General features: G+C 36.2%; 2 protein-coding genes across 4 annotated transcripts; one reads left to right on the top strand and one right to left on the bottom strand.

Moving 5' to 3' along the window:
• The first annotated feature begins 6210 nt into the window (after window positions 1–6210).
• Window positions 6211–10322, top strand: LOC18447628 (putative jasmonic acid carboxyl methyltransferase 1). 2 transcript variants are annotated; one of them, XM_006857722.3, is made up of 4 exons: window positions 6211–6399; window positions 7411–7812; window positions 8696–8968; window positions 9891–10322. In XM_006857722.3, exons 1-4 carry the CDS (start codon window positions 6331–6333, stop codon window positions 10218–10220), a joined length of 1074 nt encoding a protein of 357 aa, XP_006857784.1. In that variant the 5' UTR covers window positions 6211–6330; the 3' UTR covers window positions 10221–10322. The 2 variants fall into 2 exon arrangements, with proteins under 2 accessions (XP_006857784.1, XP_088705178.1); XM_088849052.1 differs by lacking the exon at window positions 8696–8968 and having other exon boundaries at window positions 6230–6399.
• An 819-nt stretch (window positions 10323–11141) lies between these two features.
• On the bottom strand, window positions 11142–15727 carry LOC110008403 (hypothetical protein). Of its 2 annotated transcripts, none has more exons than XM_020675465.2 (3): window positions 15395–15727; window positions 13363–13430; window positions 11142–12973 (listed from the first exon to the last, which is right to left on the bottom strand). In XM_020675465.2, the coding sequence occupies exons 1-3, from the start codon at window positions 15486–15488 to the stop codon at window positions 11924–11926; spliced, it is 1212 nt and encodes a 403-aa protein (XP_020531124.1). In that variant the 5' UTR covers window positions 15489–15727; the 3' UTR covers window positions 11142–11923. The 2 variants fall into 2 exon arrangements, with proteins under 2 accessions (XP_020531124.1, XP_088705177.1); XM_088849051.1 differs by having other exon boundaries at window positions 11142–13164.
• Between the last annotated feature and the right edge of the window lie 828 nt (window positions 15728–16555).

Consider the following 16555-nt stretch of genomic DNA (forward strand, 5'->3'; position numbering starts at 1 on the left):
AGGAAAACTCGATCACCTTCCTCAAATTCAAGATTTCTCCATCCGTTATCGGCATAACTCTTTTGCCGACTCTGAGCTGTCCTGAGCCTTCCTCGAATTAATGCTATCTTATCTGTGGTTACCTAGACAATTTTTAGCCCCAAAAGCTTTCTTTCACCAACCTCGTTGCAACAGATGGGTGACCTGCATTTCCTTCCATACAGGGCTTCATATGGTCCCATCTGAATACTAGCTTGGAAGCTATTATTTAAGCAAACTCAATCAAGGGTAAATGGTCATCCCCGCTTCCTGTAAAATCAATGACACAGGCCCTCAGCATATCTTCCAAGGTTTGGATGGTCCTCTCCGATTATCCATCAGTTTGGGGGTGAAAGGCAGTGCTAAAGGTGAGTCTCGTCCCCATGGCTGACTGTAGCCTAGCCCAAAATTTAAAAGTAAACCGAGTATCCCTGTCCGATACAATACTGATCGGAACTCCATGCAGCCGATGTACAATTGGGCCAGTCGATCCAAAGTGTACGTCGTACGAATCGGCAGAAAATGGGCAGCTTTGGTCAACTAGTCCACAATGACCCAAATGCTATCATGTCTTGAATTTGTTCTAGGCAAGCCAGAGACAAAATCCATAGAGATGTGCTTCCACTTCCACTCTGGCACGGGTAAAGGCCGCAACAACCAAGCGGGCCCTTGATGCTCAGCTTTTACTTGCTGGCATGTTAGGCACTTAGACACAAATAGTACTATCTCTTTTTTCATATTATTCCACCAAAATGTTTTCTTCAGATCCTGATACATTTTAATACTTCCAGGATGTATCGTATAACGAGAGTGATGTGCTTCTTCCAAGATAGCATTCTTCACACGCTCATCGTCCGGGACACAAATCCGACCTTTGAATCTTAGCAAATCCTCACTACATATAGAGAATTCTTCTCTCTTTCCCAGCTTCACCTCTTCTACAGTTGTTATAAGCTGAAGGTCTTTCTTTTGTACCGATCGAATCTGTTGGATTAATTGGGGTTCTGCCTTAATGTTGGCAATCATACTTACCACACCATTAATGGATGGAGTCGGATGCCAATCAATTATTTCCTCTAACAATTTTATTTCTTGGATCATTAGATGAGCTAAGACTCCCGTAGATTTTCTACTTAGAGCGTCGGCCACAACGTTAGCTTTTTCTGAATGATATTGGATTCTACAATCATAATCTTTTAAGAAATTCATCCATCTTATATGTCGTATATTTAAATCCTTCTGAGAGAAGAGGTATTTCAAGCTCTTATGATCCGTATATATTTCGAGTTGCTCACCATATAGATAATGCCTCCATATTTTCAAAGCGAATACTATTGCAGCTAGCTCCAAGTCATGAATTGGATATTTTTTCTCATATTCTTTCACCTGTCTAAATGCATATGCCACTACTTTTCCATATTGCATTAATACACAACCCAAGTCTTTATATGAAGCATCACTATAAATCACAAATCCCCCACTCCCCTCAGAAATAGTTAAAATAGGTACTGAAGTTAATCGAACTTTTAGTTCTTGAAAACTCTCCTCAAATTCACTTGTCCACTCAAATTTGACATTTTTCTATGTCAATTGAGTCAATGGGGTTGCGATTCGAGAAAATCCTTTTACAAATTTTTTGTAATATTCTGTCAATCCCAAAAAGCTTCGAACTTCAGTCATATTACTTGATTGTTTCCAATTAACAATGCTTCAACCTTTGAAGGATCAACTGATAGACTTTCCTTTGATATGACATGTCCTAAAAATGCCACTTGTTTAAGCCAAAATTCACATTTACTAAGTTTGGCATACAATTTCTTTTCTCTTAATATTTGCAATACCATTTAATATTTGCAATACCATTCTTACATGCTACTCATGTTCCTTCTGATTCTTGAAATAAATTAAAATATCATCGATGAATACCACAATAAATTTATCCAAAAAGGGCTTAAAGACCTGATTCATCAAATCCATAAATGCAGTCGGTGCATTGGTTAATCCAAAAGGCATAACTAAAAATTTATAATGGTCATACCTTGTTTTGAAAGCTGTCTTGGGAACATCTTCACTTTTAATCTTAAGCTGATGGTATCCAGATCTAAGATCAATTTTTTAAAACACTTGTGATCCTTGTAATTGATCAAATAAATCGTCAATTTTAGGCAATGGATACTTATTTTTCACTGTCACTTGGTTCAACTGTCTATAATTGATACACAATCTCATGGTCCCATATTTATTTTTAACAAACAATACCGGAGCACCCCAAGGTGACACACTGGGCTTGATAAAACATTTATTTAATAATTCTTCCAATTGTTGTTTAAATTCCTTAAGTTCTGCAGGTGTCATTATATAAGGTGCCTTAAAAATTGGGGCTACCCCTGACAATAATTCAATAGAGAATTCAATTTCCATGTCAAGCGGTAATCCTGGCAATTCTTCAGGGAAAACGTCGGGAAATTCTCGGATAACCGAAGTAGTATCCAAATTTATCTCTTCCTTCCTATCTTCTTTGATATAAGCAAGAAAGCCTTGACACCATTTTTGAAGGAAGTGATTAGCTCGAATACAGGAGATTAAATATGATGGGGAGTCTTCTTTGATACCATTGAAGTAAAATACTGGTTGATCTGAAATACTAACGGTAACCATTTTCTTGTAACAATCAATACCATGCCTAAAATTACATCAAAATCTTGAATTTCTAGACATATTAAATCAACCAACAATTCCTTTTTTTCTATCTTTATTACACATGATTTGTACACTATATTGGTGTCACTTGAATTTCCTATCGGTGTGGCTACCTCTAGAATGTATTCTAATTGTTTTGGTTCTACCTTTAAGTGGCATGCAAAGTGTGGTGACACAAATGAATGAGTAAATCCAGGATCAATCAAAACATGAGCTACTTTTTGGAAGATAATAAGAGTACCTTGGATCCCTGATTTTGATGCCTAAGCGTCTTGCTGGGTGATCGCAATAACTCTTCCCTTCATCTGAGGATTTTGAGCTATCTCTCCCTGTTTTGGAAGTTGTTGCATCTGTAAGCTAGGACATTCTCTAACCAATTTTCCACATTTAAAACAGGCTCCAGTATTTCAATAACAAGGGCTCGATCCATGCTTTTTCCCACATTTTTTGCATAATTCTATTGGGCTTTGAAGTGGCAAGGGCCTTGGCTTCTTGTTTGCCCTTTTAAACTGTTGTCGATTAGATGGTGTGGGTTTAACCTGACTTTTCTGATTTTTCATCTTTTGGTAATCTTCGAAATCTTTTTCGATAATTTGGGCTCGATCCACTATTTCAGCATAAGTTCTCAATTTTAAGACTGATATTTTGCTTCTAATAGCTGGTATGAGACCCCTTTCAAATTTTTTCACCTTTCTTGCCTCATTGTTAATCATATGTGCTGCAAACCTGGCCAATTCAATAAACTTGGCCTCATACTGTGCTACTGTTCGGTTTCCTTAGATTAATTTCAGAAATTCCATTTCTTTTTTGTCTCGAATAAAATCTGGGAAATACTTCTCATTAAATGCTTCTAGAAATACCTCACAAGTCAAGGGTTTATTTTCTTTGACTAATACTCCTTTTGCCATTCGCCACCAATGTTGTGCTTCACCTTCTAACGTAAAAACTGCTAAGGCCATCTTCCTATCATCTGGACATTCTATTACCTCGAATATTTTCTCCAATTGCATAATCCATCCCTCGGCTTCCAGTGGGTTTACAATACCCTTAAAAGAAGGTGGGTTCAATTTTTTAAATACTTCGATATTACTCCCACCATTTCCCATAACTGATTGCCTGGGTGAATTGTTGTTTTCCATTTGATGTTGCATTAGAGCAACCATATTTTCCAAAGCTTTGTGAATTATTTCCATATTAGCTTCAGTTATTCTGGATCTTGAATTTGTCCTAGTCTGTACAGGCAATAAATGTGATTTTAAGTACGTTCTTTTTAAATTTCCTAAGAATCTTAAACCTATTGCTCTGATACCATAATTGTCACACCCCAAGAATTTACAATACTGATATTCCTGAGATGTGACAGTCAAACATATATACATCTCTTGATATGACAAATTTACAGTGGCGAATTCTTACAAAGTAATAAAAAAAAGTTTAAGCACAACTACAATATCTTCCAGAGTTGATCCTGACGAGCACTCAAAATGAAATCGTTGTTATCCTGAAAAAAAACTGTTTACCATAATTTGATGAGTTTGGCTACTTAGTAAGTGATCTTCATAATCCTAAAAATAATCATGATTGAAAGATATCAATGTTTTAAAAAGGAGATCTATTAACATAAATGCATTAACAGTTTCACTTTCAAAATGCATAATTAAGTATAATCCGAATAATTGAAATGCATATAACATTTTAACGACAGTGTATAATTCAAAGGATTTCACAAATTACCTTACTGGCGTCCCATGTAGGTCACCTATATACCCCATCAGCATTCTGATGGATCCACTTAATCCCCTAACGGCGTCCCAGATAGGTCCACTTAATCCCTGCAGATCCACTTATACCTCTTCGGCATACCGGATGAGTCCACTTAATCCCTACCGACGTATCGGATAGGTCCACTTATACCTCACCGACGAACCGGATGAGTACACTTGCATACTTGAAGTATTTATAAATCTCTTTAAACATTCGAAAGCAACAATATCATGTACTCAACATATCACTTAAATTATTAATATGAATTTCACTGAAACCATTTATAACAGTCACTTTCAATAACATTTCAAAAGTAACCAGTCAAATATTTTGGGCTCAATTTTAGAAAGGTAGCAGTTCGTAAAGACATTCTAGCATAATTGCCAATCTAATATATATAGAAAAACTCTTATAGAAATTCAAGAATACGGAATTATCACAATTTATGGGATGTCAATTCGCAAATAAACATTTCATAAATAATGTTATAATCAAATGCAAAAATATCAGTTTTCAAATAATAAGGCAGTCATTTGCACATGAATTTTTCAATGTCTAAATATTCAAAAACAGTAGAAAGAAATCTCACAATTTTACTAAAAGTAAAAATATCACATTTATTTCTAATAAGTTTACAGTATCTAAAATTTTTTAACAATAAACAAGAAAAATAAATAAATTTATTTCTAAGAATTTACAGCATTTAAAATTTATAACATAGATAAAATATCACACTTTTATTAAAAGATTATTTTTCAAAATAATGAAGTCGCTTGCGCATAAAATTTATCGCGCCTAAAATTCATGATAATAAGCAGAAGTAATTGTTTCATTTCATTTTTAAAAAGAACGGATTATTTTTCAAGATAATGAAGTCACTTACCTAAAATATTTGAGAATGAGCTTCCGATAAAAATTCGGCTAGAGGGAGGAGCTCACTATGTTTGTAAGAGGGAGAGCGACAAAAGAGTTGTTAGGCGACGTCTTACCTTTCTCGTCTTAATTAATTTCTTTAAAACGCCTCCATTATGTGTATGAGGTGTCGCGTAATTAACTACTTTTAATACCTAAAAACCACGTCCACTAAAGGACGTGGTAAGGCAGCAAAAGCTTAAACCAAATGAAGGTAAAATCTTTTGAAAGTAGTGATGGTCCCTAAGGACCATCATGCTCATATGGACCATCACTTATTAAAAGTTTTTTTTTTTTTTTTTTAAAAAAAATTTCTTTTTAGGATTATTACAAAACCATACCTAAAAAAAAAACCCAAAATTTAGACTATAAATAAATCGATATTGTCGCTTCGAAGTCTTTTTCGGTTTGGTGAAAAAAATGAAGCAATTCGGTACTTCGGCCAATTCGAGAAAAGACACTTTTTAATATATATATATATATATATATATATAATTAAATATTTATAAAATATATACAAATAATCGAAAAAAAAATTATATAACTATTTCTTTACTAGCTGAAGTAGACCCGAAAAAAACTCGAATCATATCCGAAGCAAACCTAAAGCGATCCAAATCTGGCCTAAGCAGCCTGAAACGGCATGAATCTGACCAAAATCCAAAAGCTTCCGGCTCTGACCGAAGAGAAGCGAATTTTGATAACATTGAAATAAACCTACGGACGCCTAGTTTTGCATAAAAAATATCCAAATGAAGTTGGTAACGAGTGGCGGCGTGACGCACTTCAAGTGAGTTCCAAAGCCTAATATCAAGCGTGATAACCATGACCAATTAAAAGCATTCACATTACAAATAGGGCATGGGTTGCTCTTTCAGTTCAGAACTTAGAGCATTGTTGAGAGAGAAGGAGAGAGGGGAGAGATCATAGCATCGAATGGCGACTCATCTGCACATGAATCAAGGCACAGGGAAGACGAGCTACGCAAAACATTCATGGGTTCAGGTTTCATCATGATCCAATTTGCTCTGCCCTCTTATGTTTCTCTTTCTCTTTCTCTTTCTCTCGTGCAATAAAATCGGGTGGTTAAAATCAAAACCCTCCCGTTAAACCAGAACTCAATACTAGCCGATTTCAGTTTGAGTCGTTTTTGGTGATTTGACCAAGTATTTTATAAAAATTATATAAAATCTCAAAAAGGGGATTTATTTGTAATACGTTTCTTTTTTTTTCTTTTTTTTTAGCAAAAATTGGAAAGTGTTTTGGTTATTCATATTTATTTTTAAATTTTTTACTTTTTCGAGAATTTTAAAAATACCTCTAGACACAAATGGTGGATGCATTTTATTTAAGAGAAAATTTCGTACACCTCCTATATAAATAGGGAAAATACAATAAGCTCTCTTTATAGGCATACCTTACACTTAAGGTCGGTTAATGCAATCTTTTTATCTGACTAAATTACCCATCAGTCCGATGATTGCATCTTCATATCGAATTTTATTTTTATTTTTTTAAAATTTTCATTCATAGGGCCAATGGTATGGGGCCTATGCCCACTTGGTCTGAGGTTTGAATTCTTGAACTGTAGTATTGTTCATAAATAACAAGCGGTCCGAAAATAGCATCCTCGGACCAAGGGACAATATTGTAAAAAGAAAAGAAGTCGGGTCGACCTCATTGGTTTCAATATTTGCATATAAGAGGAGCATATCATATTTTCCCTCCATAATCCATACTTTATTAACTCTTTGTTTAATCATATTTTAAATATATTTTTCATATTTTTTAGATTTTTTTGTTTTTTTTTACTTATTTAATACCTTTTTTTCCGGCTAAGACTTTTCTGGTTAGGCCACTTGAACCGGCCAGTTTACCGATAACTCGGAACCGGCCCTTGGCCAGTTTGATTTTTCAAACGCTGCTCCCTCCCTACCTACCTCCCTCCCTCCCTCCATCGTCTCTCTCTCTGCAAATGCATTTGTCCGTTAACTATGGTTGATCTTTTTGACACAGAAACATGGATTAGAGGTGGTTAAGCCTATAACTGAAGACGCAGTGAGCAACATACTCTCTGCCGATTTCACTGACAGCTTCGCGATCGTCGACCTCGGCTGCTCTTCAGGCCCCAACACTTTCTTTGCTCTAATCACCATCATCAGAGCTGTTTGCGCAAGATGTCAAGAAAACTCTAGGCCAATGCCGGAGTTTCAGGTGTACCTTAATGACCTGCCGGAAAATGACTTCAACTCCATTTTCAGGGCATTACCTTTGTTCTATGAGTTGATGAGAGAGAAAGATGGGGTTCCGGGGTCGTGTTTTGTGGCTGGTGTTCCAAACACTTTTTATTGTAGACTTTTTCCAGCAAACAGTTTGCACCTTGTTCATTCTTCTTACAGTCTCCATTGGCGCTCACAAGTATGCTCTCTTTCTCTCTCTCTCAATTCATTGCATCAGAGTTTGTGTGCCCTACCTCTATCTCTTATTGTTCATGACAAGTGCTGGAGAGATACGGAGAGGAAGGTTTTTGGTGGATGGGAAAAATCAAGGGAAAATTAAAAAAAAAAAAAAAAACTCCCATGACTATACTTCCTATGCAGGGAAAGGTTTTTATAATTCCCCTACAGTACAGAAGCTCTATGTTTCCCTACCATCCAGCCGTCCAATTTTGATCAAGAGAGCCACTCACTGTTTGATCTTAGATCTGACGTTTCAAAGTATTTTATTTTTATTTTTTTTATACAAATTGTATGGATATGAAATTTTGTACATGCCATCTTCTCATTAGGACACACCTATAAAAAATATTAAAAATAATTTTTCGATAAAATATAATGACCAAAATACCTCTTGAAACTTTTAAAGGCATTTTGATCATTTTATTTTATCGAAAATATTGTTTTTATATTTTCGCTAGTACGAGTTTAATAGAGGATTGGATGTCCAAAATTTGGTGTCAAAATAGTTTATAAAAAAACATTAAAAATAAAATAGTGTAAAGATGTTACATTGTGATTGGGACAATCTTAACCCTCCATTCATAATGGATGGTTGGATAAGAGGAAGTATATAAGTTTTATGATATAGGAGAAGCATAGAAAGTTTGTCCTTCTATGTAACTTACACCCAACCAAACTTTTTCTCTCGTCGCTTTGTTACCCAAAATACACTTCCCATGTAAACATTCATAAATGTGAACCACTCCAATGTCTAAAAAATCAAACCATATTTAAAATAAAAATTATTTTTCAAGATATTAAAATTTTGAGAAAACCATTGTGAGATACTGTGGTCTTTGTAGGTTCCTTCAGGGTTATACGATGAGAATGGAAACCCCCTTAACAAGGGTAACATTTACATAAGTGAAGCCAGCCCACCAAGTGTGAGAGAAGCCTATCTTCAACAATTTCAAAAGGATTTCTCATCATTTCTAAGGTTTCGTTCCCAAGAGGTGGTAAGAGGGGGATGCATGGTGTTAATATTCTTTGGCCGAAGCTCAACACAACAAGGCGACGAGGAGTTTCACTTTCTATGGACAGTTTTAAGCCAAGCTATACGAAATTTGGTCTCTAAGGTAACCAATCTACATAACTGCAATTTACATCTCCTGGCCTACAAATCCATGACATGGCCCCAGCTATGTTGGTCTTTAAAAAAATTGCTGGTTTGACTGAGGACTCCTAGGCTGAAAACTCTAGAATCGCCGAGTCTCCTATTTTTCTCTTAAAAAGAATAATTTGCAAAAAATAACTCCCAATCTGATGCTTGTATCGCATTGAGTGGGCCAGAAACCCTAGTGAGTTAGAGCCCAAGTCCAACAAAAAACTAGTTTGAGCCCCTATATGTGTGTGTATTTGTAGATTATATGTAAGAAGATCATTTACCTTTAATACAAGAAAATTACATTCAATCTTAGCCACCAGATATGAAATAGAGCATCCGAAGATGTACTATTGACTAGGTGAAAAGTCCAAACAAAAGAAATTCCCAATCTTTGTGACTCACCCTAAGCTATTGGATTTCACATAAGACAAATAGGGTGATTTGAAACCTTTTTGTACCTAATATCATGGTCTTGTAGTATACAATTCCTATATATAGGAACTTGGTTTTGTGAGCCAGTCTGCCTATATTGCATTATACAACCCAATTTAAACATTCTGGATGGTCCATTTTCATTGGCATGGGGGCATTTTTATCATTTTAAATGTGCATATGATTTTTTTGGCATTCATGTCTTTTGTGTGTAGGTTTCATGCACCTCTCCACAAAATTTTAGCTCAAAATGATCTATTCAAAAACTAAAAATAAAAGAAGTGCTCGTACACACTAGCCGCTAAATATGCTCAATTGAATCTGGACTGTCTAGCTTATAGTATAAAATAGCCCTAGGTTGCCTATAGCATACAATAGCCTGAGGGCCTCATCAGCCCAAGGCAACCTATAGATCTCACTCTGGTTAGTGTCCCAACTAAAGCGTTTATTGTGTAACACAGGGACTAGTTGAAGAGGAGAAGTTGGATTCATTTGATTTGCCCTTCTATGATCCATCAGCACAAGAAGTTGAAGAAGAGGTGAAGAGAGAAGGGTCATTCACAATTGCACGTTTCGAGCAACTACCATTAGCACCTTGGGGTGCTAACAAGAGTGGGAAAGACTTGGCATTGACCATGCGAGCTGTGGTGGAGCCCTTAGTCAAATATCACTTTGGAGAGGAGCTCATGGACATGTTATTTGAAGAATACGCTCAACTTCTTCAGTTTGAAATAAATGGAGGAAAGAAGAAACACGTTCATTTTGTTCTTGTCTTGAAAAATACAAAGTGAAGCACTTTGATGATCCAAACAATAAACCATTCCTTATGGTATTCATGTCTATGTGTTAAAAAGCTTTGTCCATAATTGATGTATTTGATATTGAGATGCCTATTTCTTTGCTTCATGATCTATAGCTTTCGTATTACTAGTTTCTTGCTCTATTTGTGGGGAGTTCGATTTAGAGGCTGTGTATACCTCTGTTCTGTTGTGTGGTTGCCATTGAAGTCTTTCTTTGGACTGCTTATAACTTGTTCGTTATTTTAGGAAAAAAAACGTCCTTAGTATAAATAAAATAGGGAATCATGTGGAGGTCCAACTTTTTACAAATTTTATGTGGAGGTTCAAACTTTTGCAAAAAAAAAATAATTTCCAATTCTTCCTCTCTATAGGTGCGGCGGGCTGCTGGATTTATGCGTCAATACGCTTTTTCTTTTTTTTCCTTTTCTTTTTTGATGAATACCCAAGGAAGATATACTTTATGGCTTTCTCATCAAGTTTATCATGATCCTCATCACTACGCTCCCCATAGGTTACACATCTGAAAATATGAGATTTTACACATCTGAAAATATGAGATGTGTGATATCTAGCTTCCTTTTGTAGAGTAGATGACAAGGCACCTTAATTTCATCTCTAAGAGACCTGCGATCGATTAAATATGCCATAGTGTGTATTGCTTCGGCCCAATATACTCTAGGCATATTTTATCTGTTCATCATTTGCACAATTGGCATCCACAAAGTACCTATTTTTCCATTCAACAATCCCATCAATCGTGTTGAGGTGTACAATCCCGTCAATCGTGTTGAGGTGTACCAACAGATGTCAGTTGCCTCCTAATCCTACTTTTTTCAAGAAGTCATCAAATTCTTCCGACATTATCTATCCTGAATTTCTTGATTCTTGTATTGAACTCATTCTCAAAAAGCATTTCTTTGAAGTACTAAAATACTTCAGATTTATTTTCTACAAATAAATCTACGTGCATCTAGAGTAATTGCAATGAAAGTAACATAGTACATCATGTGCTTGTGAGATTCAACTAGACCTTCCAACAGCATACTGGCCTCAGCCACTGCAGAGTCTGTCATTCCAATAAATCCAAAAAAAGACAGTCTCTCTCTGTGTCATAACTGCTCACTTGTGGGCATGCTTCAAACAAATTAGAGAGAAACAGATTCTTCAGTACGAAGTGATGAACGAATCGTACCATCCTATGGTCATATCTGCTTCTATGTGATCTCTTACAGAAAGCATTTTTTGAGAAACATCAATGTAGGGCCCATCCCAAAACCTCTACAAAGAGTGCCACGCTGATATCTTCATCATCAAACTCCTGAATCTTATCATTTACATTTTCAAGCCATAAGTACATGATAATTAACTGTGCAAATCGTTTTCACCTTTAGAGTTGCTCAAGGAGTACCTGAGTTTTCTTATAGGGGAATAAGAAATTTGTCCAAGATTCAAATTAGAGAGACAAATTCTTACGTCAGAAGCAATGAATGAACCCCACTATCTCATGGTCATGTCTGCTTCTATTTGATCTCCTCACCTGAAGCCCTTTGTTGAGAAACTAAAGGTAGGCCCCGTTCAAAAACCTTTATATAGAGTGCCACACTGATTTTCTCCATCATCAAACTTCTGAATCTCATAACTTATGTTTCTAAGCAGTAAGCCATTATAATTAACTGCAAAAATGTATTCCACCTTTAGAGTTGTCCAAGAAGTACCCTGAATTTTCTTATGGGGGAATATTTGCTCGAAGCAACCATGCCATTGGTCGCTAGAAGAAGCCGTTTCCCTACGTCACTTTTCCCAGGTTCTCTCTCCAATGACTTTAAGCCACCTTTACATTTAACTGTAGAAAGAGGGCAATTCTGTAAAGACTGGGTGCTGTAAAAGCCCCATTTTCTATCAGTAGACTTCTCAGACAAAGAAACACCACATGCTTTCTTGTGGCTACCGCCCATATATTCCTCAGAACATGGAAAGTATTTATTGATTATGCCTGAAACAGATATTTTTCCTGATGTGCTTGCACTTGAAGCTTCAGATATGTCTCGCTTCTCTGCAGTGGTATCTTCATAGTTTGACTCTCCACAGCTGCATACCTTTAGACCTTGCTTAAATCTTCCTTGCTTCTCCAAGACACTCCTATGATTTCCGTGATAATTGTTTTGTATGGAATTTTGGGAATAATCTATACTATCTAATCGACTTTGGCTATTTACTGTTGGAGAAGTAAAATATGTGCTCTCAAAATTGACGACTTTGTTTGATGATTCTTCCAAGATTGAACTTCGATTCTCCCCATTTATGACCAAAGAGTCACAGCACCTGCTTGGAGTAGCAACTATTGTTTCGAGCTCCATAGAAGCACACCTCTTATTTTCATTCTTTCTTCTCTTTCTAGTGTTATCCAATCTCTTACAGAGTAATACATTGTTTCCTTCTATTTGGACATGTTCACCGTTATGCTGATGTCTCGGCCTTTTTCCAGCTTTTTGATTCCTCAATGCACTATGCTTTTCAGATTTTTCAGATACATTGGATTCATGGAACTGTACAGTCACATTGCTTTTTCCCATATCATGTAGAGTACCTCTCACTGTGTCACTAATCACATTACCTTTTGAGACCTCAGGTAACTCCATAAGAATGGCATCCATGAAAAGAAACCAAGATCCTCTCAACCCCTCTAAAGCGCTCTTGATAGGTAGAGAATCAGGCAGGTGGTAAAAGTAAGACTTTCGTTTCACCTACAAAAGAAAGAAAGGGAAGAAGAAATTATTTGGTGAAACCAATTTCTTAAACCGGTACCTACACCCTTCCGAATTGCAAAATGAAATTGGTTTATCAGTTTATAAATTATGGCTCTCTGTCTCTGTCCACATGTATGTGCGTCTGTGTGGGTGATGACCTCACCAAGCCCAACATAAACCATAAATACCTGAAGAGCATAACAAACCATGAACCACATAGTTATTGCTTAAAGCTAAAGGGGTCGTGTGATCATCTCAGCAACATAATATTATATAACTTGATGCTCATTCAAACAATAGTAGACAATGAAATTACATTCCAACGTTGAACTCTATTATATCTAGTCAAAAGTCAGAACTCGAATAGATAATTCTTTGATTATTACCATCAATGCTTGGACCATGATCTCTCCAAGATTTGGGAAAGATAGGGGGTGCTCCTCCCTGAGTATTCCTGCATAACATTCCATAATTAATTATTGTTTTCTTTGATACCAAGATCAAACAGAAGAAATTATAAGAGCACTGACCTAAACCATTTAAAGCCAATCAAATAGAGGTATGCTGACAACTAGTACAAGCACAACTTCCCTTTTGGGCCACTATTTCAAAGTGACTCCTGGACACATATCGTTAAATCACAGTCATTTGAAGGATGAGTAAATGGCACACATGTAAAAACAAGTTCCGAAAAGTATTATATACAATGTAAAATTGGATCACATTGACATCTAAGGACTTTTTTACGAAATACTCTTCAGATGTAAATGCAGTTAAATGGAGAAACCGCACAGAAAAGCTTCTAACAAACAAACACACAAACTCCTATGCTGCTATGGAATTGAAATTGATGCCCATAATTACTTTCATAGACAATAACATAATTCATCAAACTCATTCATCTTCGCCTGATTCCACAAAACTCTCATTGGCAAGAGCCCACAAATTCATGGAATCCTTGACACACTGATTTATCATAAACTAGAGTATGCCTCTGAATATATGATTTCAGCACTATCAGTGCTCCATAGAAGAGTGAATAAAGGAGACAGTTTCAAATAATATGTAAGAGTGAATAAAGGAGACATTTTCAAATAATATGTTTTCTCGTGAAAAAAGGCACAGTTAACCAGCATCCAGGACTACCGCTCCAAACACTAGCATCACCCACCTTCTGCTAAAATATACAGGAAGGCGTTCCAAAATCCAAATATATCCCACTAAAGAACAGGTCAATAAGAGGTAACCCATTGCTGTCCTACTTCATTGACTATAAAACATCGAGAATCAATCCTGTCTGGCCATCAAGTCAAATGCAACAACTGTTAAGAGTTTACTATTGGAGAAAATAAAAATGGAATAATTACCTCCCCCACCAAACAGTTCACTCTGGGTGATGGTGGTGGAGCATCCTTGATGCTGCACCCTCAAAAGAAACTGAGGCAAAACAAAAAAAAAAAACAAAATTTTTCCTTTTGTTTGCTCTAATTAGCATCCCCTTCTTGACATTAACAAAGTTTACTTTGGGAATTTGAAGCTTCAATATGGACCATACAAAAGATATCATTGCTTGCTATGAAACCTATTGCAAACAATTTCCCATGTCATCCATAACAGTAGACAAGTAAAGATAATAGAAGGGGGAATGCCATAGTCTAGTGTATGAATTTTCAGACTTTCTTCTCAATCCTCAGGTTTTAAACAACCCAGCCTACCATGCAACAAAGTTTTCAACTGAACCAATAGGTTCCTATTGCACTCATTGGCATGACGCAAGTAAGAAAAGAGAGAAAAAAGATCAATATTGGTAAACAGTGTATAGGATCACAATTCGAAGGATTGAATGCTACCGACAAAAAAGCATTTTGCTTACCGATAATAACTTTAGGCACAACCCCATAACCTGGTGGGGCGAATGTCTAATTTAAAACTTGAAAAAATGTGAATGTATATTGCCCATTTCAGCTCAAGATGCCATGTAAAATTCCCCAGGATATGTGATGAAACAAACACAGAAACCCAACCTTGACTGGCTTCTAACATGCACCAATGGCCAAACATAAATAAATTGAAAGAAAATACCCAACAGTTAAAAACTACTCAAAAAGCAAATAACCTTTATATCAGCATTTCTAAACAATCTAATCGCTCCTGTTTATTTAAATACAGCTAAACCCATCAATAAAAAAGTATAAAACAATCTAATTAGAAAAGCCTCTGTCTTTGTCTATCTATGTACATGTGTGTGAATCAGCACAGCTGCTAACTTTCAACAAAAAATAAATGAAGGGAACCAGGAAACGAAGGACATGGGCAACACATCATCCCCCAAAAACAGAATTTTCATATGACATGGGCAATGGCTTTCTCTCCAACAAGAGAATTTCTCTCTCTAAATTACTGGCAATCTACACTTACTTTTGAGATTGCCCACTGAATCATTTGGTGAAACAATGATGGCCAAATGGGTGCCCAGATTGCTGTCTATGAAGACTGGTTTCAAAGAATCCATTAGAATAAAAACCCAATGTTTCTTCTTTGTCACCAATTGGGTTTGGTTCCTTCAAAGCCAGTAAATGGAATGGGCTTCCCTTTTTTGCAAGAACGATGCACGCCGCAAGACTCGTGCACAACAAAGTTTCCCCACTTCTTTCTTTCACTCTCTGTCCTCACTTCTCATGAATTCCTGTTCATTTGCCAGCAACTTCAAGCCCTGAAAGGCCAAAGCTAAAGTGCTGCCCCTTTCATCTGAAAATGACAAAGCTGCGTAGCAGTACAAGCATGGTTTACCTACGAATTTCTCTTCCATTTTGGGTAAACGCATGAAGCGGTTTCCCTATAAATAGTTATAAATTTGGATTTTTAAATTTCATAGGATGACCCGAGGACGGATTTTTGGGTTGTCATAAGGATTTTTTATTATCTCATCATTGTCATCAAATAATTTTTTAATTAATTGGGTCGACTACATGAATCTTAGCTTATTATTCTACTCTATTAAAACGTCATAAGTCTATATATATTTTCTCACTACTTTCAACTATGTCATTTTGAGCTTACTCCTTGCCCGATCTAAGCCTTCCACTTGAAATAACTCACACCTCCTAACATATATTGTACGGGGTATGCGCGACACATGGTCAGCCCTCCTAAATCTACTATCTATCATCTTATCGCCTATTGGTGCCACACCTAAATTTTGTTCGAATGTATACATTTTTAATTTTATCCCTTTTTGTCTTGTCATTTATCCATCTCAACATCATCATCTTTGCCATACTCATTCTATAGGTATTTTTTTTTTTACTACGAACATTCCGCACCACAGAGCAAAGCTGGTCTCACAACTGTCTTCTAGAACTTGTCCTTCAGCTTCATTGGTATGCAGCGATCATATAAAATTCTAGTTGTACATCTCTACTTTGTCCACCCAACTCTAATTCTATGTGCGACGTCTTCCTCAATTTTTCTATTTACCTGGATTATTGACCTAAGATATAGAAAGTGTGCTCTTTTTGGTATTTCCTGACTATCAATCGTAACTATTTCCTTATCTTGACTCTTATTATTACTAAACTT

The sequence above is a fragment of the Amborella trichopoda genome, chromosome 10 (assembly GCF_054954075.1).
Source record: "Amborella trichopoda isolate Santa Cruz 75 chromosome 10, AtrichopodaSantaCruz75HAP2 v2.0, whole genome shotgun sequence".
NCBI lineage: Eukaryota > Viridiplantae > Streptophyta > Magnoliopsida > Amborellales > Amborellaceae > Amborella > Amborella trichopoda.